A 27,831-nucleotide genomic window follows, 5' to 3' on the forward strand; every position below is an offset into this window, starting at 1 on the left:
AAATATATCATACTTGGATTCACCCTCCCCACCACTTCCCCTGCTCTTCTTTATCTTACCTCCCCCATTCCTGAAATAGTTTCAACAGGTATTATGTTTGCATTTACATACATCTGTACACAGTATGCATCATATTCACTATTCACTCTCTTACCCCCTTTCCCTGCAACCTCCCCCCTCCCTCTGGTACCAACCACCCCACTCCCACCCTGGGCAGGACCTAGTCTGCCTTCCTGTTCCCCTATTTTGTAGAGAAAAAAGAAAAAAAATGACATATTTTGAGATAAAGTAGCTACACAGGGAATTTCCTTATGATATTTCCATGTATATATGTTCTGTAACCCCAATTGTTTCATCTCCTCTATTTTTCTTCATTCTATCTTAGTCCTTTTCAGCTGGTTTCAGCTGGTTTAAGAATTCTGTATTTGTTGTATAGAGAATGTATCAACCATATTCATCTTCTCAGTTTCCTTTTTACTCCACCCCTCTCTTATATGACCTCCCCTTAGTGTGACCAGGTTTTCATAATATTGCTGTATGTGTATTAGGTCTGTATCCCACATATGAGAGAGAGAGTACATGTGGCTTTTGGCCTTCTGAGCCGGGCTAACTTCACTCAAGATGATGTTCTCCAGTTCCATACATTTACCTGCAAATGACAAAATTTCGTTCTTCTTTGTAAAGCCTTAGACATTTAGTAATCATTTATGTCATGGTTTCAGTGGGAAAATGTTTCTAATTTCTCACTAGGAATACTGATAATGACTTTTACATTTTCATCTGTCTCTTTCTTCCTCCTGTCTTTGGCCAAGATGCCTTGACAAGATTGACATTTGCTCAGAATTTTTTATCTTGGTGCTGCTTTTACAACAAATTTTAGTTAAGACACTCAAATACTCAGAAACATGAGAAAGGTTACAAGTATGGCAAGGATCATGGGGTGACAATACTTGCTGAGGGATGAGGGTTAAGTTATCCATACAATCACTGTTTCACTCTGCTAACATATAATGTCTGCTCCATTCTTCCTTTGTGTTTCCATCTGTAGATGATGTATTTTTTCTCTAGAAAATGGTAGGATGGGCTAGAAAATTTAACACCACGGTGGAATGTGAAGTGGAATAGAAATTAGCACCTTTCCTAGATCCAGCCTTTGTCACTATCACTCTATACAACTGCCTTCTGTCTTTAAACACAGGTTATGGTTTTGTCAGAGTTGTGTAGTTTTGTGCATCAAATAAGTGAATATGTGAAGACATTTCAGGGTGTAGTTCTGTGATAGATCAAGTGTTAGACACTACTGATATTTCTATGCTTTATTTTATTATTTTAATAGTTATTTGGCTTTAGAATAAGGTCAATGAAAAGCATTACTCAGAATAGACATATACAGTATACACTTTCATACCATTTTATGAAAGTAGTACTGTCAGTCTAATTTTTTTTTTTTTAGAAGCTGAAGATGATTACCATGTGGAAGAGACAGGTGAGATTTTAAATTAATATTATTCTTTCTTATTTATAATGAATCTTTTTCTTTAATAAAGCATAACATGCATAAAATATTATCTATTCATATTTCAAAATTAAATATATTACATATAGGATATAGCTAATAATCTTACATATTTTGTAACTATGTATATGTGTGAATGCAGTTTTTATATTAAAGTCTATTTCCTGAGTTTAAATCTCTGGAAATTAGATTACTTTGTCAAAAGATATAGTAGAATTGCAAGTTTTATAGCCTTTAATTACAAAATCAATGAAGGGTTGCATTGTATTTTATCACGTCACATGTCCCCAGAAGACATGCCCACTCTGGATATAGACACATCCTTTTTCAGTAAGCATGCATTGTTGGCTTGTTTTACCTCTAGTGTAAGAACAGATACCTCTTTCTGAGCTTGAGCACCACATGGTATTTATTGTTGACTGGTGTTTAAGATCTATATGGCTTCAGCACTACATATGGATACACACTAGAGCTGTGTCACAGTCTGCAAGAAACTCCACGTAGCGTACTTGGGCATTGAGTCCAGGTATGGGGGGGCTAGGCAGAGTATCTCTCACGCAAGTTTACCTGCAGCGGATGCTTCTGAATGGGGAGGAGGAAGTCTCACCTCCACTACTGTTTGGCTTCTGCCTCTCTTTGTTTCTCTATTTGCTGATGAATTAATCTGCATATGCTAAATGAAAATATAGCTGTACTGTTTTATGGTTAGATTATAAACCCATTGATGTCAAGGACTAGTTTATTCATCTTCATATTTCTGGCTTCTGCACAGTTCATACCTGTTGATTCTATGAGTGAATACGTTGACCATCTTTGTGATTTGATTTTACATTTCTGTCATTACCAGGAATTGTGCTTTTTCAGCTTTGAATATCATGTATAATCCTTATTTGAGACATGCATTTAATTTCCTAATTATTTCCTAATTTGCAGTTCCTCAGGACATGGAAGAGATGATGTATGACCAGGAAAACCCAGGTTTGAGAATACAAAAATTACTCATAGGTATTTCTGTTTGAGGCAGTGACCAAGGTCATTTTAGCCAGGGTAAATGGTTCCCACTGTTTCCATACAGAGATCTCTTCATAATACCTTTAAACATTTTTGATTCCCCAGATATTTATAGAAATTTCCAAATATAGTTTAATATTACATGGAGAAATGAGAGGAAAAGCAGATGCTTTTTTCAAACCATGATTGGGATGTTGGTCTTTGTTGGTAGGATGCTGGAAATTGAATAGACAGTATGGTATGGTAACAGCAGGCTGGGTACAAATCCTGGTTCTGTTCTTTCCCATCTCTGTAACTGAAAATTGTGCAATTTTGCTCAACTTAAATTTTATTAAATGATAGGAATAGTGTCTGCCTTATAGAATTGTATAGATTAGACTTAATCTGTGAATTGTTTAGAATGGTTTCTGGTAATATGTTTTTTTTTTCTTTTTAGAACACAGTGAACCAGTAGAATCAGTAGTAGATGATGACAGATTATACCAGGATACAGGTATTAGATGAACATTTTCATTAGGTTTTGAATGTTACTTAAGGTTCTTCAATTGCAGTACTATATTTGCATGGTGATTTTTTTTTTTTTAGCAAGACTTTTGGTCTTGTAACAAAATTAGTCTATTGAAATAGTATCAGTAGCTACCTGTGTTTCACCTCACCTATCAACCATGCCCCCATAACAAAACAGGTTGTTAAAAACTAAGGCTAAATTCTGAAAAATTTTTATGAAAATAATTTATGTGCCCTTTTCTTTCTTTTTAGGGAGAGGTATTTATTACTGACTGGGCAGACATTAATGTTTCAATGAATAGAAATCTGTGTTTAAGTTTTAAGGGGATTTCTTTGTTTCTTTGTAGCTAAACACCTTCAATGACTTGTTTAATATTTATTTTGTTTTAATTTTCTTTTTGCAGATGGTATAACATACCAAGAAGATACTGAGCCAGGTTTGGAAACATTTCTTAGCCTATTTATTTTAAAATATATCCATGGTTTGACTATAAAATATAGAGAATTATGTTTTCACCTATAAATATCATAACATAACTTTAAAACATCGAAATGAATTGTTATTTTCAAAGAATTAACTTGGGAAGATTATTTAACTATTCAAGTGGTTCTTTCATTGCCTAAATTATTTCTTAAGCTTTTTGTAAATTACAGTTAACAAATTTCTGATCTCATTATTTTATAGTCATCTCTCTTTTGGCTAAAATATGTATAAGCAACTCTTTTAGCCAGAGTCTGACTCCTTTAATTGCTCCTGCAAGTTCATGCTACTCTTAAAGGTGACAGATGTTCCATGCTGGGGAAGGTCAAGAAGAATTGGAATCTAGGCTCAATGACAGCATCCAGAAAACAGTTCTGGCACATTTGTGGCATGGGCAGCATGTGATTCAGATTTAAGCAATTGTAACTGCTTTTTTCTTATGTTCCATGAAGTAGATTATATTTTTCTCTGCTCTCTAGAAGAGAGAAATATTGTTTGGGGAAAGTTAATAATTTGGCTAAGATTATATGACTAGAAAATAGAGCCAGTCATGAATCTTTTAATTCAGTATCTTCAAAAATGACTCTCAAAAGAGAGGTTAATTGAGTGTAACTTAGTGTGTAAAGCAAGAAAGATGGAAAAATTGGCAGTGCTTAAATTGAATACAGAGGACTTTCTGTGTTCTAGATGGTTTTAGGGTTTGAAATTCCAATATAGGATCCTTACTTTCAAGTGGTTTAGAGTTTCATAACTGATGAACTGCCACTGAAAAAATTAGAAATAGCTGTGTATAGACATAATATGCTGATTCCTTAAGTATGTATTTAAGATTTGGGACCCTACTTATCATCATCCATTGTTTCTAGTGAGGTAGGAATGATACCATTAGTAGAATCCTACACTGTCCTTAGGTGCAATATTTTTTATAAGAAGTTAAAGAAGTTTACCACTGAGATTGCATTTAAATTTTCATTCTTGAATTTGAAGGTGAAAGTAAGAATTTAGAACTTAAAGTTTGTATGTAGAATAGAATTTGAGATACTTTTCTCATTTCTGCCAATCATGGTTTTAAAATATGTTAGAAAGAACTTGTTTGGAATACAATTTACAGACTAGATGTAGAGGAACTTAAAAATCAAACTTGTAAGAAGTATAAAATTAGGTAACATGGTAAAAAGGATGTTGAAAAAATAAATGTTCATAAGCACACTATCACAATAATTGTGATTTAAAATGTTAATGAAGAAACATTAAGCTGTAAGGAGATCATCATGATCTAGGCCTTGTTATAGAACAGAAACTTTTTCAAACACAATAGGTTTAATAGAACAGAGAACTATTCTCTGTGCTATTCAAGAACCAGACTAGAAGAAACAAGTAATTGGCCTATAAGTGAAACTGTAAGGAGGAGAAACAAAACCTTATTTCAGTGGGACATACAGTATGCCCTATATTAAACTCTCTAGCTTTCCACATGAAGCCTACATTGGACAAACCTGGGGACTAGAAGTGTCTTGCTATCTAGCTGGTTTATTTACTCATATGCTACCTATTTAGTGTCTTGCATCCAAAACAGAGGACACTGAGTAGCTGTAGTTAAGGACACACATGGTTTGTTCTCTCATGGTCTTTATATTTTCTCAGGAGGTAAACTAATCAATAATTTCAAGATAGCTTTCAGTTATAGTTATCAGTGCTGTCAAGAACCAGTATAGTATGCTTTAAGGGCTTATAATAAAGAGACCTTACCTGGTTCATTGAGAGCAGTTGACAAGGTGAGGAGAAATATGGTTGGACAGTGGTGTGAAATCTTTGAGGTGATATGTGAGTGAGAAATGAGACTGTTGAGGTGGCCTGGATCCAGGGGATGCCAATAGGCAAAGCCTAGGACTTCACAATAGAGCACTCTGCAGGCCCTGCAAAATCAGATGTGCATTTTGAACAGGTTGGATATATCTCATATATAACTTGTGAGAAACAATAGATATGGGGAGAAGGGAAACTGCTAATCTGTCCTCATGTCACATCTCTGCCAAATAAGGAGCCAAAGGAGAGGAGTTCCATGAAGGGCACAGCATATTTGGTGGTATTTTATGTTACTGAGAGCCATGTACCACAAGCAATGAGAGCATGTATGTGGTCTAGTGGCCTCATGGGTGACCACGGGACCTATCTGTTTCACTGGATAGATGGAATGGAGCCAGAGTGATGGTAGTGAAGGTAGGGAGTAGACAAAACTGAGAAATCTCTACAAGGTCAAATTGGCAGGGCTTGATGTGTGGATATTGCTGAGGAGAGAGAGAGCAAGGTGCCAGGAGCACCCCCCTCCACCCCCCAACTCCTGGCTTGATGGCTCTTGGTGCTTTTTCTCTAAGATAGGAGATACTGGAAGACAGAAACCAGGTCTGGAGCTCCCGAGTCCAGTTCCATACATATAGTGAGGATTTTTTGAGATTCCCATATAATGGTGTTTGGCTCTGAGAAGAGAAGTCTACTCCTGGCTGTGAGTGTGGGAATCATCCCTGTCTACATGTTCATTGGAGCCAAAGTGTCATGTGCCTTAAGGAGAGAGAATCCAGGGATTGAGAGATAATTCTGTGGCTAGACTTTGAATAAAATCTACATGTAACACCTACTAAGAAAAGGATGAAGTGATAAAGAAGACTGATAAAGAGAAGTGAAAGACTAAACAGAATTTGGTCTCACTAAAGTCCATAGGGAGAGTTTGGAGAGAAGGCCTGTTGTTAAGTGATCCAACACAGCAGTGCTGGAAAGTGTCCATCACATTTAATGAGGTGTTCACTGCCCTCTTAGTACAAGCCTTCAGGGCCAGAAGACAGATGGGAGTGGGTTGAGGAGAGGAAGTTAGGATAGGAAACATCAAATATAAATGACTCTGAAGAAATCAGATTGTGAAATGGAGGAAGAAAAGTAAAGGGAAGCAGGCCCAAGAAGGGGTTGGCTTTGAGTACTATGAAGTATGCATGTAATTAAACATGAGGTGACAGAGTACACATTCCCTGCCCCTTCTTCTTCTAAATGCCCACCAACAGAACATATGATTGTATCCCAATACCAAGAATAATGGCAAAATGATAGTAATTGCTCAACCTGGCTCTTCCAGGAGACCAGACATGGCTTTCCCTATAGGCAGAGAGCAGTCTGGACTGGGCATTGTTATCTGCATAGAAGGAATGGCAGGCAAAATTGAGATGTCTCATAAGCAACAGATATTCTTGGCTTGAAAGACAACACCTAAGAGACAGTGGTCTTAAAGGAGTTCAGAGTGAATCAAGAAGTATGCCCTTCAAATGGGCCTGAAGTTATTGTGTATTTTCATGGATGGAATCCTTCTGAGAATGCTAGAAGAGGGAATGATTTGGACAGAGTTGATTAGGTGTAAATCTTATACTACTCTCTCTTGCTGGTAATTTAATGCAGCATGTTGAGAAAGTCTATCCTGTGCTAGGATAGACTGTATACCAATAATTTTGAATAACCTGTATATGATATGAGTTCTAAGATTCTCTTGTTTCTCTTCATTGTTTTTCTTTTTTTTTTTTGGTTCTGGGGATCTGTTCCTACAATACCAATAATATAAGGGACCTGTGTAGTTTGAATGTATATGAGTAATTTCAGTGTGCTTTAATTGTCCTTTTTGACTTAACCCAAAGCATCAGTAACTCTCAAGCCTTTGTATGTTGTAGGTGCCTAAAGCCTATGAGATGAAATACAGTAATTTGAAGGGCTATATAAGAGAATATTAGTTAGTTTGGTTAGAGTGTGATAATTATAGTAGATAATTAGATTAGTTTGTTTTCAAATAATTGAATTGCAATAAAAGGACATTTGAATGTGGTTTAAATTTTTTTTCCTGTTGGTATTGGGTTTTAAACTCAGGGCTTCGCGCTTGCTAGGCAGACACTCTACCTACAACTTAAAGCTCACCTCCAAGCCTAATGTATCATGTAAAAACAGAAGATAGTAAATACTCAAACTGTTCTTCATTAAATGAATAAAATAATAATTTTCTGACCATTCTGGGAAAATAAGAGAGCTTGCTTTTAGTATACCAGAAAATTGGAGGCATTTTGGAAGATCAGGTTGACTGAGAAAGATGCCAGATGCTAGGCATAGGACAGGGTTGCTTGCAGACTAGACTTCTTTGCACCAGAGCAGAGAAGCTCCAAGCTCTATGTCAGTAAGTGACAGCGGGGATGGTGGTGGACTCTGGTTACCATGGTGAATTAAGAATCTGCCAGCCAACCCCTTCTAAGAGGCCAAGGCAAGGGCGTTTGCCCCTAGGCTACTTCAGAGGTTAAGTAGGGAATCATCCTGGTAAAACTGGAATCCAGTGTGACTAGCAGGGAAGAGCTTTGGCACCAGACCTCTACCACAGACATGAAGAACACTAAAAATGGAAAATTCCGTGATACTGAGGTATAAACATATTATTGAATCCTGCTAACAAGTGATTGTGGGAGGAGTTTGTATTTTCCCCGTTGTATGGAAAGGGAACCTGTGAAATTACCATCCCCCATGACTAACCAGTAGTTGACCTGGAATTTGAATTTAGACCTGCGCTCCAGTTGACCAATCTCTTCCCTGGCCTGTTCCATAATTTGCATTTCTGTAACTAAGCCTTGAGGTTCTAATATTTATAAGTAACACAAGAGCAGACCCTTAGAATATGTTGTCTAGGTTTGTTATAACAAAAGGTATACAGCACTAAAGAACTTTTTATTTCTTTATTTTACAGTATATGAACCTTCAGAAAGTGAGGGGATAGAAATTTCAGGTGAGTTTTTTCTGTTAGAGAGGGGATGTAGATCGCTTCCCCCATTTTTTTTTTTAAATTTATAACTTATGGAACCAAGAGTAGATTAAAAAAATGCAAGGTATTTTCAAGCCACTAAGAAAGCTGTCAGTGCAGTTTCCTTCTGTGTCTGCAGTGGGATTGATTCTAGGATGTCCCACAGATATCAAAATACGGGGACACTGAAGTCTCTTATATAAACTAGTATAGTGTTTCCATGTAACTTATGCATATCCTCCTGTGTACTTTAAATCATGTCTAGATTACTTTCAGTCCTAATGCAATGTAATCGCTATGCCAATAGTTGTATTGTGTAGTGAATGATGACAAGAGAAAATATCTGTGTATGTTCAGTGCGAACACAGTTATTTTTGGTCTGAATATTTTCAGTCCTTGCTTGAATTCCCAGGTGCAGAGCCAGTGTACACAGAGGGCCAGCTACATATTTATTCCATATTTATGGTGCAAATTTTGTCATCAGGGATAATACTAAATTATTTAATTAAATTTCAGAATATAATTTAGAAATCAAAGTTAATATTCTATGATAAAAACTCATGAGTCTCTGTAAGAAAACTCAGTCTAAGAAAAGCAAAATGTAGATATCCAAGTAGATATTAGTTACTTTAGAGATATGACTAGAGGTGAATTAATCTAATGTATGATTATTTTTTTTTAGATAATGTGGAAAATTCAAATATAGTTTCAGAAGGTAAGTAAATTTTATAGAAATAATTTTAAATGTAGTACTAGAGATGTTAATTCATTCAGCAAGTATTGCTTGAGCACTTCCTGTCATCTGTCTATACAGTGTTCAGGCACTAGGAGTACAAGGGTGAATGAGATAGACAAAAATTCCTTTTTTCATTGGGGCTGGCATTCTAGTAGCCAAACAGATGATAAATAAAGTAATTTAAACCTCAGGAAAAGTACAGTAATGTTGATAAAAAGAAGACACTGTGAAAATAATGGATCAGGGTGCAGAGGGTTGCCCTGAATTAGAAGTAAGTGACCATTTAAGAGAAGGTGGTTTGGTGAGAAAGGGTTAGCTGTGGGCAGAGGGCCACAGCTCTGGGCACAGTTGAAAATTGGATCTTTTTTGTTGTTATTCAATGTGGGAGAAAAGAAAAACAATTTTTGGGGTTGGTTTGGTTTTTGGAAGTGAAAGGATGCCTTCTGAAAAGTAAAAGTAGCTGCATAGACTATATTAAATAATGGCACTTTGATACAACTTAGATTTGGATAGTGTGGAACAGCTTATACAGTTCCTTCAGATAGCTTGTTTCAGTTGCTCCTCACAGCAGACACTGTGGAAGACACAGGGTAAAGATCTTTGTGCTTATTTTACAAGTAAGGAGCTGAAACTACAGTGAGGTCCAGTGAAGTCAGGTTGTCCTCTGGGTCCATGGGTGTAAGTGGCTGAGCTGGTGCTCCATCGCTGGGCCCTGAAGTTGACTGTGCGGACACATATGCTTTTACTACAGAAGGCTGCCACAGGGAATATGAAACAGAAGCTTGCTCATAGAGTTACTCTTAGAATTTTTTTCTATAATGGGAATCAAAAACAGTGCTTTCCTCATGCTGGACTAGCACTCTACCACTGAGCTACAGCACCAGCTAAATGTTACTGCTTTTGAGCTTGGTTTGGCAGACGTGATCATGGTGTAATTGGTGTAAACGGGGAAGGAATTGGTATACATGTGGAAGGAATACTGAGCTGTGGGGGACATGTCTGCCCATGCTTGTGGGTTCAGTGTGTGTGGGAAGGAGTCATATTCAGGAACCAGGGATTGGTTGCATTGAGATTTTCTCCTACCTCCTATTACTCAATTCTGTATAAGGAATATTAATGTTCTGAAGAATATTGCTGAGAATATGTTGGTTCAGTGAGAATCAGAAAATGGAAATCCCAAGTAACCAGGAACAACTTCATCTAACTTCTCCCACATACGTTTTTTAAAATAGAACTAACATCATCATATTTGATGCCTTTTTTTGAATTAGAAATACAGATGTTTCCTAAATTTTTCAAGCATTTTGAGAAGCTGAGAGACTGCTAAGGGAATCCCTTCTATTGGACAGTGTGGCTCTGTGCTGTGCACTTGCAGCTTACTTGTGGCTGCTGTGTTAGGTTCTGGCAGTATCTGAGTGGACTGATAATCTTCACACACCCGCTGGCCACCTCTTCCCCAGCCTCTCTTGCCAAGCTGGTGGCATCAGTGCATACTTGGATTCCCAAACCAGAAACATGGGAGCCATTGTTGACTCCTTTTCTCCCTCTGTCTCGATAGCTAATCCCAAGACCTGTTAGTGGACTCCTTTAATATTCTCTAGTCCATTCCTTTCTGTGTAGCTCATGTACTGGTTGTCTGGTTCAGCCCATCTTCCTAGATTAAGCAGTAGCCTTGTAGCTGGTCTTCTTGACTCTGTACTTACCCTTTCAAATCCATATTTTGTGTGCCACCAGGATGATCTATGTAATACCACATCTCAGTCTATCAGTCCTGTGCTTAAACCCTTCTGTTATTTTCCAGCTGTGTCAATAAGATAGCTTTTACTTTCAGAGAATAGAAAACAAAACTCAATTTGACTTAAGCAATTAAAAAAAAAAAAAACAGAGACAGATTACCCTGAAACCTTACAAAACCTACTAAGGAATTTGAATTATATTCCAGGTACAATGAAAATTTATGGAAATACTTAAGCAAGGTATAGCATAGTCGGTTTACACTTTGAAGAACAACTTCCATTCTTACCTAGCTAGAGAATAACTTGTATGGAGTAAGAATGGATGAGGGGACCTCCCTGTTAGGAAATTACCTTATACTAATCCAGGAAATTGATAATGGTAGCCTAGAGTAAGATCATGGCTATGGAATGAAAGGGAGAGTGTTGAACCTGAGCTACATTTTATAATTAAGTTAAATGGATTTTTATGATGTTATGAAGTGAAGAGGAGGAATAAAGGGGACATCTGGTTTGGTTTAACTGTTGGATGATGTGGCCCTTTATTGAGAAAAAGAATACTGGAATATAGAAGAATCTGCTTTAGGGAGAAGGTCAGAGACGCCACAATTTAACCTTAAAAGTTATGTGGGACATTCAAGTGGAGGTACAAGTAGGAAGTTGATATGCCAGTCTAAACTAATTGGGCAAGATCTGAGATGGATATGAATATTTGGAAGCCGTTATCACAAAAATGTTATTAAATCCATGAAAGTTGTTATCATTTTGGAGGTCAAGTGTGGAAAGAGCAGAAAAGCTGCTGCAGGACTAAGCTCTAAGGAATGCCAACGTTGTGAGGTTGGGTAGAAGATGACCAAACAGTGAGTCAGGATGAAAATCAGTGGGGAAGGGTATGTCAGAAGAAAAAGAGGGAATATGTTTCATGCTACCTGGTAACCCAAGATGTCAGAATTAGGAAGTCTCCATTGCAATATGGAGATTTTTGGTTGTCTTCCCAGAAGCCATTGGTGTAATTGGTGAAAGTGGAAGCCATACTCAATGAAGTGGGTTCAAAAAATCCTGGGATAAGAAAAAGTAAGCTGCATAAATAAAATAGGTAACTCTTTCAAATTCTGTTGATACAAGTAATTAGCTATTTTATGTTTTAAATCATATGCCAAAATAAATCATGTACCAAGAAAAATTTCAGATGTGTTTGAATATATTTTTCCCAGAATAAAACTAGATGAAAATTTAACTTGGAATAGCAACACTTTCTTACTGTAATTTCAGTGATGAAAATAACAAAGGAAGTGATTAACATATGAGCAGTGTGATTATTTTTTGTTTCCTTTTCTATATAATAGTTCCAAGATTCTATTTTGAGCATACATCATTTTTATAAATAGAAGCAAATTTTGGTAAGAATAAAAATGATTAAAATAGCTGTATAAACATTTTGAACTTTAGAAAATTCTATTGAAAACAAACAAACAAACAAAACCTTTCACCAAAGCCAGTAGTAGTTCTTAAGGGGCAAAAAGAAAGCTGATGCAGTTTTATCTTTAGGTGAAGGTTATTTTAAGTGGGTTGTTAGGTTTGAATATATTCATATCTGAAAAGTTCACATCTACATCTTGGGGGTTGGACATGTAGCTCAGTGGTAAAGCATATGTGATTGCACAAGCCCTGGGTTCAATTCCCAGCACCCCCCCCCCAAAAAAAGGTTATGAAAATTACTTTTTTTTTCTTTTATTCATATGTATATACAATGCTTGGGTCATTTCTAACCCCTTCCCCCCACCCCCTCCCTTTCCCCCCCACCCACTCGCTATCAGGCAGAAACTATTTTGCCCTTATCTCTAATTTTGTTGGAGAGTATGAGCAATAATAGGAAGGACCAAGGGTTTTTGCTAGTTGAGATAAGGATAGCTATACAGGGAGTTTACTCGCATTGCTTTCCTGTACATATGTGTTACATTCTAAATTAATTCTTCTTGAACTAACCTTTTTCTAGTTCCTGGTCCCCTTCTCCTATTGGCCTCTGTCACTTTAAAGTATCTGCATTAGTTTCTCTGCATTGAGGGCAACAAATGCTATCTAGTTTTTTGGGTGTCTTACTTATCCTCATACCTCCCTAGTGTGCTCTTTCTTTATCATGTGATCAAAGTCCAATCCCCTTGTTGTGTTTACCTTTGATCTAATATCCACATATGAGGGAGAACCGATTTTTGGTCTTTGGGGCCAGGCTAGCCTCACTCAGAATGATGTTCTCCAGTTCCATCCATTTACCTGCGAATGATAAGATTTCATTTGAAGATTACTTTTTAAAAAGAACTTAATTAAGGATAGTATTTGATTTAATACTCAATTTCATTAATTTCTTTGTGTTGTTTAATGTTAAAAATAGGGCATTGAAGCAAAATCTTTTCAATATTTGGTGCTGGGATGTGACTCAGCTCAGTGGTAGAACATGTACTTATTAGCAGGCACAAGACCACCCTGGGTTCTATCCCCTGCACCCAAAAGCAAAAAACAACCAAGATGTTTTAAGTGTCTTTCCTTAGCTCTCTTGTATGATGCAAAATTGTTGAAACCTAGGTTTCAATCTCTATCTCTTGAGCCAGGCAACAGAATTTTTAGTTATAAAATCTGTTGTGTAGAATGGTTGCGAAGTATACATTTTGCTTACTTGAGCTAACTCTTTTCTTTGTTGTGATGGTGTAAAAATCTAATGTTTTTATGATAATCACAATTACATTTTTTTAAAGTCTGTAAAAATAATAACCATAACTTAAATACTGCAAACTATAATTTAAACTCGGATCAGTAGTGTGTGATGGTTGTGACCTCATTTTTTATTTTAGAAGTAAGTGTGCCACCTGTGGAAGAACAGCAAGAAGTACTGCCAGGTATGATATTTCATTAGTTGTACTTTCCTTTTTGTTTAATTTTAAAATGCTGTGATGTTAACATTAGCTTTATACAATCTATGAAGGGTAAACCCAAAATTTGAAAATGTCTGCTGTGTCCACTGCAGAAGAGCTAATATAGTAAGCTTAAAACAGCAGAGGTCAATATGGGAAGGTGACCAGGAAGTAGTGAAAAGGTCAGGTAGAGATGAATCAATTCGAGTTGTAATACACTTGTACATGAAAGCAATGCTAGGAATCTCTCTGTATAACTATCCTTATCTCAACTAGCAAAAATGCTATGTCTTTCTTATTATTGCTTATGTCTTCTCTTCAACAAAATTGTAGAAAAGGGCAGAACAGATTGTGCCTGGAAGGGAGGTAGATGGAGGGGAGAGGGAGAGAGTGGGAGGCAGGGAAGAGATATGGTCCAAACAATGTATGCACATATGAATAAATGAGTAAAGAAAAAAAATAGAGAAAAAATTCTGAGAGAAAAGGTTTTAAAGTACCTGAATTTAAAAAATAATTCTGTTTTGATCTGTTGAGCCAAAGTAATGGAAGCACACATTGATTCACTCTAGGCTATGTGTTGTGCTTGAGTTTGAGGAGTGTTAGTCAAAGTGCCATATGATTTTGCCATTACAGATGGTGACAGCAGTGTAAGTTAGGGTTTTGTGGTTTGCTTTTCTCCATTTTGTTGTCAGGATATTTGATATAGATGTTGGAACTCAGAGCTGCTGCAGTAATGAAAGTCAGTCTAACAGCATGACATTGTTCCTCTTTCTTCCCAGTCCTTGCCTTCTTGAGAACATCATTAAGGCCCTTTGACAATCCAGGCTTCCTAGGGCTTGTCAGTCCCTGTGGTCTTTCCTTTCAGCCCATCACATGAAACCCATTTCTCTACTTTTCTCTGTGTCCCTTTCTCCTCCCACCTGTGCCCTTTTGTTATCAGTGAATTAGAGAATGAGAACAACCTTTCCATAAGGCCTGTACTTTCAGCTGCATTTCAGAGATGACATAAACTAAACCTGTGATCAGAAACTGGCATGTAACCTCCTTTTCTCATAGTGGGAAAGAATATTCTAGCAAGAGAGGATTTTTTATATCCTACCTCTTCCCAAAGTATATTTCTTCTTGTTTCTATTCTATTTCTTTTTTTTTTTTTGACATATTTGTTGATTCAATTTTTACTTATTTTTGACATTACGCTTAATGTGAATTTTGTAGCAATGATGTACTCTACCATTATTGATACTGGTATAAATAACTGTATCTGCCAAAATGAAATACTAAATTTTCAGATAAAAAATAACCGCAGAATAAAATAACCAAAGACTATTACTAGTAATTGTGCTTTGTTTACTTAATGAATGAGATGCTTTAGGTTTTGATAATTATCTTACCATGTATATACATAAGTATGCAGAAACAAATACTTGATTAGGAGGCCTGAAATTTTGGTATTACAATATGAATGGGGAGAAATCTATGGAGAAATTTACATGATTACTATGAAACAGTGTATATTTTGTATTTAGAAAAGATGGACCTAGCGAGGAAAATTGGTACTTACATCTGCTTTTGGGGGGTTACTCTTTTTTTGTTGTTGAATGGTACTTAACAGAGTACCTTTGCCTGACAGAGCATGTTATAGAAGTAGCATTTTGATTACTACTTCACTCTTTTAAAAACATTAAGCATTCTAGAAATGAGTTTCTACCACATCAGTATTTTTCAAGTTACAATCCATATGTTTTAATATTGATCTAATTGTTGTGAAAGTATGAGAAATAATATTCTCTTCCCATAAATCTCTGTGCTTTTATCTCATGTCTAATAAGCAGACCCCCAAAATTTCTTTGTATTGTAAATATAAAATGCTGAATGGTTACCAGCATGATGAAATAAGGTGTTTTGTAAGATGAGATACTTAACAACCACAGTCAAATTGATGATTTGCATAGCTTGTGACACATAGTGAGTTTCTAGTAAATGGTGGGCATGGTTATTGTTTAGAGATTAATTAGCCTGATCCATGGAGTGGATCAAGAAAATCTAAATTCTGAGAGACCTTATCAAGAAGTTGTGACCTGTAACTTGGCCTCCTAAAAATTTGACCCAAGGTGTAGTTGTAATTTGACCTTGCCAAAAGAGAATGTTAAGTCTGAGAGTCAGCAACATTGCTCTTGGCTTGCTTATTTCTTATAACTCTCAATCTTTACATTACAGTTTTTTTATTCACCACAAAAGTAATGTTGATATGTATGTATTAGTGATATTTTTAGTCAGCATTAGTGATATTTCTATTGCAAAGTTGACTGCTTTTGCAGTAGCGTTTAATTATATATCTGATTGCTAGAACTGCAGAAACAGTTGTTTGTATGCCTGTCTCCTCACTACATTTCTTCAGTCTTTAAAATTCTTTCATTCGCTAGAAAACTCAAACCATGAACAGAATTCTGCAAAATCCTGGCTATTTGCATTCCTTGATCATTCCGGGACTGAGTGATAACAGTCTTGTGTTGCTTACTAAAGTTCACAATAGTGTACTTACAGGTGTTAATCTCATATGGCATTATCACCACTTTAACCAGCCACAAAGTAGGAGATAATGATGGCCTCCTACATTTATTTTGTAGGTGCTCTTCTAAGCACATTCCATTGAGTAACCTTTAATAGTTCCAGTATTCCAAGAGGTAGACATGCTGTTATTTCCATTTTATAGGATGAGAGTGGCAATGCAAAGTGACCTTCCCTGGGTCACAGAGCTGACAAATAGTAGAAGTGTGGAGCCTTGCATTCTGGCTCTAGAATCTACTCTTTGGCTGCTGTTTTCTACAATATCTTAAATAAATAAAGGCCATCGAGCTGATAGGAGTTTTGAGCTGTTCTGGTGTGATAAAATTAGCCACATCCTATTTTTTTACATCTTGCTCTTAATTTGCATTAATTAATCACTTAGGACTCAGGAATGTTGAGATTTGTTTATGACTTATGGTATAAAGCAAGTTGTAACATATATACTCTTGGTGAAGATGTGGAAGATCAGTCCTAAGAAATGATCATTCTGCTGTTAGAAGCCAGTAATTTTGAAAACCAGATTTTAAAAATTGATTTTGGAATCTTTATCCCTCCAACAAGTTTTCACCTTTTTCCTCAAACTCATATTTTTACTTGAAGTCATACAGCACTAGCAATTTGGCAGCATAGATCTACCTAGCACAAATTAAATGATTTATGAAGACATGATTATGGATTTCAATAGAGTAATATTTTTAGCCAAACAATACTTAAAGCCATATGACTAAGTGGGTCCATTAACTGTTTTTCTATCTTATCATGCCAGAAAAAGAACCAAAAGTTAATTTTATGTTTTGAATAATCATGTTATTCAGAATGGAGATGTATGAGCATCATGGCTTCCGAGTGATTCTGCTGCTCCTCACTCTTTGAAATTGGAAACAACATTTGCAATTGACCACACTGTGAAATATTCTAACAGTGGTAGTGGTTTTATTCCATTGCATCCATCCAGAACTCCCATTCAGGCCTTCCTATCACCTAGCACCTAACACCAGCCTTCAGCTGGCACCCCTAAAAGTGTGAAGCAAAGGCAAAGACTTTATGTTCAGAGCAGCTAAAAATTGCTGTATGTGCATATTGTTCTTGATCATCCATTCAAAAAGTTATAGGAGCTGGCAGGTGAGGAGCAGGTGCTTACTAAGCAATAAACCGAGACGGTGGGTCATCCAGAATGTAAGACAACATGATGGAAACATTACAGGCATCTCACAGCTTCTTCTACACCACGTTTGGGAGTTTGGATCTGGGCCAAAAGTAACAGGAAGCTGCTGGGGAGTTCCTAGCAGAGAAATCATAGAATCAAACTCAGATTTGGAAAGAGTACTCCAGAAAGGAGGTAGAAACAAGTAAGGGGCATTGATCTAAGCCAGAAATGGCAGAGCTACACTATGGAAGAATGAATGAAAGGGAGGCACTGATTTCATGGAGACTGGAGGAGAGGAGTCAGGAATGATTCCTACATTTTTGGAACCTTAATGGAAATGCAGAGGCAGGAGGGCAGCAGAAGGGAAGACCGGCCTAGATTTGGAGATTATGTTTGCACCTTGGTGAACAACTTCTGAGTTGAGACATTTAACTATTTAGAAGCATTTGTTAAAATTGCAACTGGACTTTGAGTTAACTTGATTTTTTATACGTGCTTATGATACTTTGAACAATTTCCCATTGTCTCAAGGTATTATTTCAAAAATGTTTGTTTCTCTCAACATTTAAGTAGTTATTAAATTCTAAGAGAACCTAAAGTCAAATTTACTTTTTAAAACTTTTTCTGTAGAGTTACAATTGACATACTGGGTTGTGCTGAAATGTTGAATTTTTACATGTGTATCACCCTTGTAATAACTACTCAGATCAAGCTGTAGAAAATGTGCGGCACCCAAAAGCTTTTCCCTCAGTAACTTCCATAAAGGTAACTACTATTCTAACTTGCAGCATCTAGGCTGCTATTGTCTGCTTTTGAATTCAAAAGCCATTCTAAAGCCATAATCACACGCATATAAACACACACACGTACACACATTTTTGTGACTCATTTCTGTTGTACAACATCACATCTGTGAGTTTCATCCACCTTGTTTTTTAAGTAGAGTAACTTAGTCTTAACACTGTTTCTAGAAATGTATAACAATGTTTTATAATTCCATTGTTGATGGATAATCTAGTTTTGGGCTACTATAAAGAAAACTATTATGCATATTCTTGTACATGTCTTATGGCTATAAGCACTAATTTCTGTTGTGCGTATTAAGTTATACATATAATTTCGAGTTGCTCCACATTAGCACCAAGTCATTCTTTCTTATATAGATAGATAGATAGATACATAGATCTATAGATAGACAGATACATAGATGGATGGATGGATGAATGGATATTGGAGAGAAAGAAGGAAATACAATAGTTTCCATTAAATACTTAAGACTGAGCAATTGATAAAGAATAGGGCTTATTTAGTTCACAGCTCTGCAGACTGGGAAGGCCAATAGCACAGTGCAGCCATCTGTTTGGCCTTTGGTGAGGGCCGTGTACTACATCATAATACGGCAGACGGCAACACAGGGTGAGACAAAGCAAGCCTGGTGGCTCAAGTCTCTCTTCTTCTCATAAAACCAATAGCCTTGGGTCCCCAACCTCATAACCTCATCTAATTCTAATAATGTCCCAAGAGACCTACCTCCAAAAACTTTAAATATATGACTTTATATTAAATTTTTAATACATGAATTTATGGGCAGTACACTCAAACCATGGCAGTAATCCTGCTTTAGAAATTCTATCAGAATTTGGTTGGGCCTTTGTGCACGCCAGGTCCTTTTTAATCCAATTCTGTATTAGTAAAATAAATCAGTGTTGAAAATAGGTGTACAAAATTGGATAGGAATGAATTTTACTTTTAAAAAAAAAACTCTATACTTACCAATAAACATTGAGTAAAGTTTATTTACTTTATACATAATGCAATATATGATTAAACTGAAATATTGTACAATGTATTATTAAACTAATATATTGTAAACATACCATGCAATATACTTGAAAATCCTTCTTGTATTTATTTTTCAAATACCAGATTAGATTTGTTTTTATTTCTTTTCAACACAATAAACACATTGCTGGGAGAAAGAGGTGTAATGGCTGTGTTTCTCAAAAGGTTGAGATTATTCAATTCATTTGTAATTCTCATGTTGTAAATACCTCAGGTTTCCATTAGCAACTATGCAAATAATGTCCAGGGACTTCTGGGTAGCTAGTTAATTATTCTTTTACCAAGTTATCCTTAAAACCAAACAAATAAGCAAAAACAAAACAAAACCAAAAAACATTTATTTCTTTGGTGAATTTTTTAAAAGTGGAATGAAAATTAAGCAGTTTCACAGTCTGTGTCTGGTTGGTCCTTTAATTTAGATTTCCCCTTATTTTTGCAGATACTTAAAGCTTCAAAAAAGACTGCCCCTACTGCCACAGGAGGACCAGCCTAACCATACGCTCCAAATGATGGCTGTGATAGATCTTGTGAAGTAATTACTGAGCAGATCAAGATCTTTGGGAATGAACACGAAAGATGTTTGGGTGCATTATTATAGTCCACTGGCATTTTAACATATCCTTTTTGTTTATGTATTTTTTTTAGAAACAAAAAAATTCCATGTAATGTTACATTCCTGCATGTCCTCTTTCATAGCCTTAGTGGATCCAATGGGTTTCTTTTCTTTTTTTTCTTTTTGTGACCCAGCTTTAGTCTTACCTGCATTTATGTGTATTTTTCAGACAAGAGTGAATAATTATGTTGATGACATAGCAATTGTCTCGGCAGGGTTTTAATATATTATAATAGCTAACATTAGCTATGTTGGACTGACGTGTAAATGCTATATTAAACATGATTTAAAAGCCTTAAGAGTGCTTTTCACTAGTGCTCTTAAAAACACTAATACAGGTCATGATTAGCTGTGAAGGCTTGATATGTATATATCTGCACTGATACTCATATCAAAAAGTTTTACATTAGCTTTAAGTATTCAGGTTACAACATAGATTTTAAGATTTTTTTTAATAGCTTTAGCTGGATGGTTGGAAAATTTTAATATTTTGATGGAAATTTCAAATCATTAATTTATCTTTCAAAACTCCTTATTAAGACAAAAGTGAAAATATGGCCTGCAGAGTACCTTATGCAGAAATACTTTGTAGCACCTCGGACTGATCATACAATAAGCTGTAGTCTATTCAGTATTTATTTACGCTTTAGAAAATCTATATAAATAACTGGTGCACAACTTAACAATTGTTCTGCCTTTGGCTAATTAAGTAATGCCCTCACAGTGCTAGCGACTGCTCAGTGCTCTTGCTAGGTGACTCTGGTTGCATCGATTCAGGTTGTATGAGAAGCACTTGCTGAGCCCGATGCCTGCTGGCTGCTATTTCACAAGGGATGAGCCTCTTCCTATTGACACTGAAGATTTTCTTCTATTTTTAATGTGGTTTATTTTGAGCTCAGAAATAGTCACTGTGGTGAATATTATCCCTCAGTTAGAAAAGAAAGTAGCTGCAACATCACTTTGAAAGAACCACTAGTTATATAATAATAAAGCCATAAGAAGTGGTTTCAGTTATGGGTGAGGGGTAGCTTTTGATTATGTTGTTAACATTATTTTAAGGTAAGGTGACTTTCTGCTTTTAGGATAAGATTAAAGAGAGTATGCTTTTATCATTACAGATCATAGTTTCATTGTACTGACTTTTGCATGCTGACTCGATGTGTAATGAAACCTGAAATAAGTCAGTAAGAAAAGCAATAATTTTCTAAAGCTGTGATATAGGTAGTATAGAGTTGATACTTAGAATAAAACTCTCCATATTGTGAATTATAGAACACTACTTTTTATAAAGCCATATTTTTTTAGAGAAACTTAGGAGTGCCATAGAACTGATGAATGACTAAATATGTTTTACTGGACTTTTGTATATAACCATCTCTAGAACTCTGGAAATTGAGGATGCTTTATGCTGTGGTCAGCTTAAATACTTTTTAATTCCAAATATCTGAATTAATGAATTTTGTCTTGACAAATATATGCCATGTTAGGCAACATCAGTGGATTTTCTCAAAATAATGTAAATGTCTTTGGTTTAATGTTATTTGAGTGCAATAAAATACAGAAGAATTCTTCTCTATATTGTCATTATTTTGAAGCATATCAAGTATTTTTGTTATATATCAAAATCAGTTCATTTTATACTTACTAGTAATTTAGAAGATCCTAGCATTTTTTGGTGTCTTTTTAAAATCACAAAAGAATACTTTTAGCCCATTAATCCGTTTCTGTAAGAGGCAATACTTATTTGTTTTAATAACAAATAAGTAACTTGCTACATTGCCAGGAGGCTAGATTAAAATGGAAGTATCCCTTGTTTCCATCCTTTGTAAGTTTTTGTTCTGCTCTGGGCAGTTTTGATTATTCCCTACTGAGACCACCCCTCCCATCCTCATCTTCCATGACTGTTGTGTTATGAAGATACTAACTTCATCATGAGATGGTAGAAACACACATGGAAGGTACTTTTTCTTCTTTCCTATTTTCAGTCTTTCTCTGAATCTTTCCTTGTCTTACTTAAACAAATAGGGAACAAGCTCCTCAGATTTTAGAAAGGGTTGTTTTCAGCAACATTTCCAGAAGAAACAATAAAAACAGGCTTTCTCGGTAAGCAGAGCTCCTTTACTTGAATACATCTACATGCATTAGGAAATTGAGTTTTGGTGTTACTGTTGCCTCTGAGGGGGAAATGCCTGTGGCTTGTGCTTATACTCTAGTATTCCAGGGTAAATATGCAGGCAACAGATGGAAGGTGAAAAAATGGGGAGGGAGGCCACAGAGCAGGCAGGGGGCCAGACAGGGAAATGGTAAGTAATAGGTGCTGGTGTTACACTTAGGCTCCAGCTAAGGAAATGCTAGTAGAGAGATTGGGAGACAGGACAGGGGCAATTTGAAGATTAGGCAATGTGTGTGAAAAGCATAGTCCCACATCTGGGTTTAGGGATGAACACTAAGGAAGTACATATGGGCCTGGGTGCAAGTTAACATTCCCGTGTGTTGGGTCCAGCAAAACTGCTTAGTAGGCAGATTAGCACAGTAGGTGGAATTTGGGAAGATTCATTATGTCTAAATCCACAAAAATGATGCTTGTTAATGGTGGCATGATTTTTGGAGGGGATGCAGTGATTTATTTATTTAGTTATTTGGAGCTTAGGTCTTCACACTTGCTGAGAGGTGCTCTACCACTTGAGCCACACCTCTAGCCCTTTTTGCTCTGGTTATTTTTGAGAAAGAGTCTTGATTTTTGTCCAGGCTACCTGGACTACAATCCTCCTATTTTATGTTTCCTGCCATCACCGGATGACAGGCACATGCCACCACTCCCAGCTTTTTTCATTGAGATGAGGTCTCATAAACTCTTTTGCCCAGGCTAGCTTGGACCAGTGATCCTCCTAATCTCCAGCATAATTTGAGATGACAGGCATATGCCACTGCTCCTGGGTATTGGTTGGAAATGCATTCTTGGGAACTCCCTGCCTGGGCTGGCCTCAAACCATGATAATCCCGACCTCAGCCTCCCCTGGAGTTGGGATTACAGATGGGAGCCACTGGAGTCCATCTGGTTGCATGATAATCTTTAAGGATCAAGATCTCGTTCTGTTTAATGAGATTTCCCTTGTGCTAATAAAATAATGTGAAAGAGAAAAGAAAGAATTTAATACAGATAAAGAGTGTGAAACATCTTTTTCTTTTTAGACATGAGTATTTAAACATTAAATACAAATTACAAGTGAGCTTGTCCTTTTGTAGTTTTCAGGGGTGGGTAGAGAAGTCAGCTCTTTTTACTTACTGAACTGCCTATTACTGGGGTATGTGAAAGTGCTCAATAAATCACTTTCTTCTTTGGCAGAGAGATGTCCATATAAGGTCCCAAGAGAAGCATAGGTACAGAGAGCAAAGTACCACTTTGCTATTAGCTATGCAGAATGCTATGTAGGTAAGCTGAATCTCATAGGAAACTCCTTACTTAAGCTAAAGGTAGGCAGTAAAAACCAAAGTGGCTAAAACACCTGCTCTGTATTTTCTCCTTATCCAAACGTGAGCCTCTGAACTTAGCTTGTGGATGTGAGGTATGAGACAGAGAGGAACATAGGAATGACCCAAGAGAGAGCTCTTACCCTGGGCCTGGAATGGTCTGGGCTAGGCCTTTTTAATTAAAAAGAGCCATTTGTCACCCCACCCTGGGTACTGTAAGGAAAGAGGGAGACAGATGGAGGCACTTGTTTCTGGGAGCATGTCCAACCCCACATGCCCTCCAAGTTCCCGGGAGTTGTCAGTCCAAAGGACATGGGGAGACCTCGCCAGGACCTCCCACTTGAGATTTGAACCGTCCACTTTGGTTTTTAATGTAACCAATTCAAACTACTCCTCCTTCCTTATTTGTCCCCCCAGGCATGGGGGGATTTCTGCAGAGCCCTGTACGCCCCTTCATAATCAGCACCTGCCTGATCTCCCTTGTCGGATTAGAAAACTGCGCTCTTTGCATGACTTTTCAAATTGCATTAGCCCCGTGTGACCACTGGAGGATGTGGAGAGTTACAGGCTTCCTGCAGGTACCGCTGATCCCAAAAGAAAGAGAGCTCCTCACAACTTCAATGTTTTCTTCCCTAATGTCTGTGAGAGTACCAGGTGGACATTAGGTACTCACTTTATAGGTCCTGAGAGTATGGTGTTCCAGCTACCTAACTCTATGACAAGCAGGTTACAGTTAATAACATCAGAAGTTCTAGAACTTTTGACAGAGCTCTACACACCACCACCCCCTTTTCTTAAGTATATCCTGCATATTTCTTACAGCACTGCCCAGAAGTTATATACAGTCAGTCAACTTTATAAAACCTACTTTTTGCAAAGTGAAGACTTGCACTATGCGATTCCCTCATTTCTCTTTCAAGGAAGGTGTAGATTGGTGCAGTGGAATGAACATTACGTTTTGTAATCAGTTAAACTGCTCTCTTTGGTAGCTTTAGGACCTCTAATCTCTCAGCCTCAACTACCTCCTTTGCATCAGGAATCTTCCTGTAGAATGTCAGAAGTCAAATAGTATGAGCTATGATGTGCTTAGTGCCAAGCCTGGCGTCCCAGCTTCAGTTTATTTCCTGTACTTCCTCTTATCTCAGGTCTCAAAGGAGCAAAAACCCTCACGACACTGAAGCTTGCCTCAGATTTAATTTTCACTTTCCTAAATTGAAATGTCCTATAAGAATGAATGTGAGAAACTTGGGATAAGACAAATGAACTGTCAATGTACCTTTGGTCGTATCCCTGATTGCACCCACACCTTTCTGCATCTACTGTGAGGAGAAAACAGATTCTAAGATTTTTAATCAATCTCCCAAACTGCCTCATCACCACACCAACAGATATATATTCAACTGTTCTACCTTGAAAATTATCTAGATCCTTTTATCATTAAACAGACAAGCCTAGCATAGAGTTATAGGTGCAGAAAAGTAGTTATAAATGTATGACTGGTTTATTTCCTATTGTTTTCCATGTAAGGGATAGAAGTTCTTCGCTTAGTCTAAACTCCTAGCCCCATTTGTAGGAGAGATACTATGGTTAACTTAGTGTGAGAGGCTGACACATCTTGAACTTCTCCACAAATGAGCTAGTGGTACATACCCGGATTTCAGTGCAGGTGCTCGCAGTGGATCATCTGTGTGTGTGTGCACACGCGCGTGTGTATGAAATCTTTGGAGAGGTGAGACATTAGGATGACATCCATATTCCTTTAAACTACACAGTGGCTTTTAAAGTAGTCTTATGATTTTAGGAGAGAGTAAGAATGTTGACAAGCTTTGGTGATAGCTTCCTTCCACCCTAACTTCTCCCTCAATTGGACGTCTGTCATCCATAGAGACAGAGTTGGTGGCCATCACCCAATCCACCTCTCATATAGATGAGGAACACTTAGCCTGGTAACTGAAACCTAGTCACTGTTCAGTGATGTTTTACTTTTTTTTAGTTTCTTTTCTTCCTACTTAAGTATTTAATTCATATTAATTTAGTTTTTTTAGCATAAATTAATTGTACAAAGGGGTTTCATTGTGATATTTATAACATGCATATAATGTACTTTGATCGAATTTATCCTGTCTATATTACTCTTTCTTAACTTCCTTTTCTCCTTCCTCCTCATTTTTAACAATTTTTGGTGGGATTCACTATGCTATTTTCATAGACAGATAGATATTGTTGTTCAGTGAGTTCTATAAATAATTCATATGAGCCTAACTCTTGATATTTTATAATGAATTTTAAGTGTAAAGAATTCAAGATTTAGAAAAATTTGATTGTATGCCTGGAAATATTTCCTTAAATTATGATCATTGAAATTCATTTAAATATAATTATATAATTTGAGATAATAAATGGTTACTTATACAGTAATTACTTTGCTTTGTCTTTAATTTTCAGAAACAAATAGAAAAACAGATGATCCAGAACGAAAAGAAAAAGGTGAGACTGCCAAATAAATAGCCTTTTAAAATTATGCACACAAAGTCATACCATTAAAAAGTTACATGATTTTATTTTATATCAGTTAAAATAAATTGCCACTGGGTTTATTATTTCAATGATTTTTATCAGCAAATATGTATTAACATTCTACATAAACATTAAGCGGCCAAGGCTCAGAAAGACATTGCTTGGCCTGTATTCCTAGTTTGGCCATCAGTTATATGTAGTTTTTGGGAGACTTACTTAGCTTTATGCCTCAGTTTCCTCTTCTATAATATAGAAATGCTAAAACTACAAATTTCAGAAGGCTGTGTTTCCAGAATAGTAAGTAAATGGTAGTATGTACAAACTTCTTCAAACAGTGTCTGGCACAGGGAAAGCACTTACAAAATATTAAATGTTGCTTATTGTTAATATGTTGACAACTATGCTAGGTATGGAGGAGTCCAAAGATTACTAGAAGATGGTACCATTTTCCAAGGAACTAAACTGTTGACAAGAACACACACAAAGTTACAGCCATATTAAACTAAATGTTTTCTAAATGTTTACTGCAAAAGCATCTTAATAAATTTAATAACACAATAGTGTTTTAGCTCAATTCTCAGAGGTTCCTAAATTTATTCAGAGAGACAAACTATTTAACTTTTAAGCACTTATTTGTAAGATGGTCTTAAAATAGTGGTTACACTTTTAGCATCCGTTGAATGAAAAATCTTCAGTGATTAACCATAATTATAATTTCAGGAATACCTCTACCTTATAGCGATGAAACAGAATCTACATTTGAAAAGGTGTAGCGTATATGATGTTTATGACCTTGCTTAATGTGTGAGTAAACACTTGGTGAGCACGTGAAGTTGTTGCTTCTGGTTATAATTTCAATCCTCACAGATTCAAAGTGAGACATCTAGCTCATGCAGTTTGTTATCCCTCTGGCTAGTTAATTGTTTTTAATTTTTTGTTTGTTTGGCGGCATTGAGGCTTGAACTCAGGGCCTCATACTTGCTAGGCAGGTGTTCTAGCACTTAAGCCACTCTATGAGTCCTTAATTTTTGTCAAAGGACTACAAGGATATAGTTTGAAAAGTTTCGGATTATACTGTAAAACAGAAGTCCTTGCCTTGCAATTCCCTGCTCCTGAGTCTCACTCACTCACTTTTTTAGCTGTTTCTTTCTATTACTTCCCCATGTATTTCCAAGTAATTTGTTAATTCTGAGATTTTTCTCCTCAGTATTGGAGACTGTTGTTTGACTTTGTTTTATAACTTACTGGGATTGACTCAAGCACCATACTCAAAAGCTGTCTGCTGCTTTTCCTTCCCAGTCTTCCAGTATATTCATGACCTCAGTTTAATAGATCATGATCAATGCTGAGGAGAACACCTCACAGCAGGAAAGCACCTATCAGCAGCTATGGACAGAGTTCATCATTCCCTCTGTGCAAACCTTCTGCTGCTGCCAGATGCCTCACTCTCAGTTTTTCTACTTCTGTTTTCCGTTGGCTCCTTCCCAGGTTGCCAACCTGAGTATCCCTCATCTCCCTTACCCTTTAACACTGTAATGCTCCAAACTCAGTCCTCAGAGCTTTTCTCTGTCTGAATGTACCCCTTTCATGACCTTATGTAACCTCATATCTTTAAATCCCTTTGTGCAACAAAGATGACTGGATTTACCCATAGCTTAAGGCTCTTAATTGCATTCTGGATTGTTATGTTCAGCTGTTACCTGTTACCTGTGTATCTGTCTGATGACCTAAACTAAATAACTAATAACCACTTCAAACTTCCTTGTGAAATTGAACTCCTGAATTTTCCCACCTGAAAATGCACTCCTGTTTTAAACCTTCTCTTTTATGGCTCACTGTCATTCCATTAGCAAATCCCACCTGCCTTCTTCAGAAAACCTTGAGAATCCAACCATGTCTTGCTACCTTCCCCCATACCACAAGGTTCAAGCCTGATTGTGTCTTGTGTGGAATCCTCAGTAGCCCCCTAA

General features: G+C 36.7%; 1 protein-coding gene across 11 annotated transcripts in view; it reads left to right on the forward strand.

Moving 5' to 3' along the window:
* The window catches only part of Asph (aspartate beta-hydroxylase), a 201,147-nt gene that overhangs the window by 68,067 nt on the left and 105,249 nt on the right, over positions 1-27,831 (forward strand). For 10 of the 11 annotated variants that reach the window (XM_074068610.1, XM_074068613.1, XM_074068605.1 and 7 more), the window contains 8 exons: positions 1,454-1,486; positions 2,450-2,494; positions 2,964-3,020; positions 3,439-3,471; positions 8,275-8,313; positions 9,011-9,043; positions 13,644-13,688; positions 25,790-25,831. In XM_074068610.1, the coding sequence (XP_073924711.1) occupies positions 1,454-1,486; positions 2,450-2,494; positions 2,964-3,020; positions 3,439-3,471; positions 8,275-8,313; positions 9,011-9,043; positions 13,644-13,688; positions 25,790-25,831 (327 nt within the window). The remainder of the gene's footprint in view (positions 1-1,453; positions 1,487-2,449; positions 2,495-2,963; positions 3,021-3,438; positions 3,472-8,274; positions 8,314-9,010; positions 9,044-13,643; positions 13,689-25,789; positions 25,832-27,831) is intronic. The other variant, XM_074068609.1, reaches the window with a different exon arrangement.

This window comes from Castor canadensis, chromosome 3 (assembly GCF_047511655.1).
Source record: "Castor canadensis chromosome 3, mCasCan1.hap1v2, whole genome shotgun sequence".
Classification (NCBI taxonomy): Eukaryota; Metazoa; Chordata; class Mammalia; order Rodentia; family Castoridae; genus Castor; species Castor canadensis.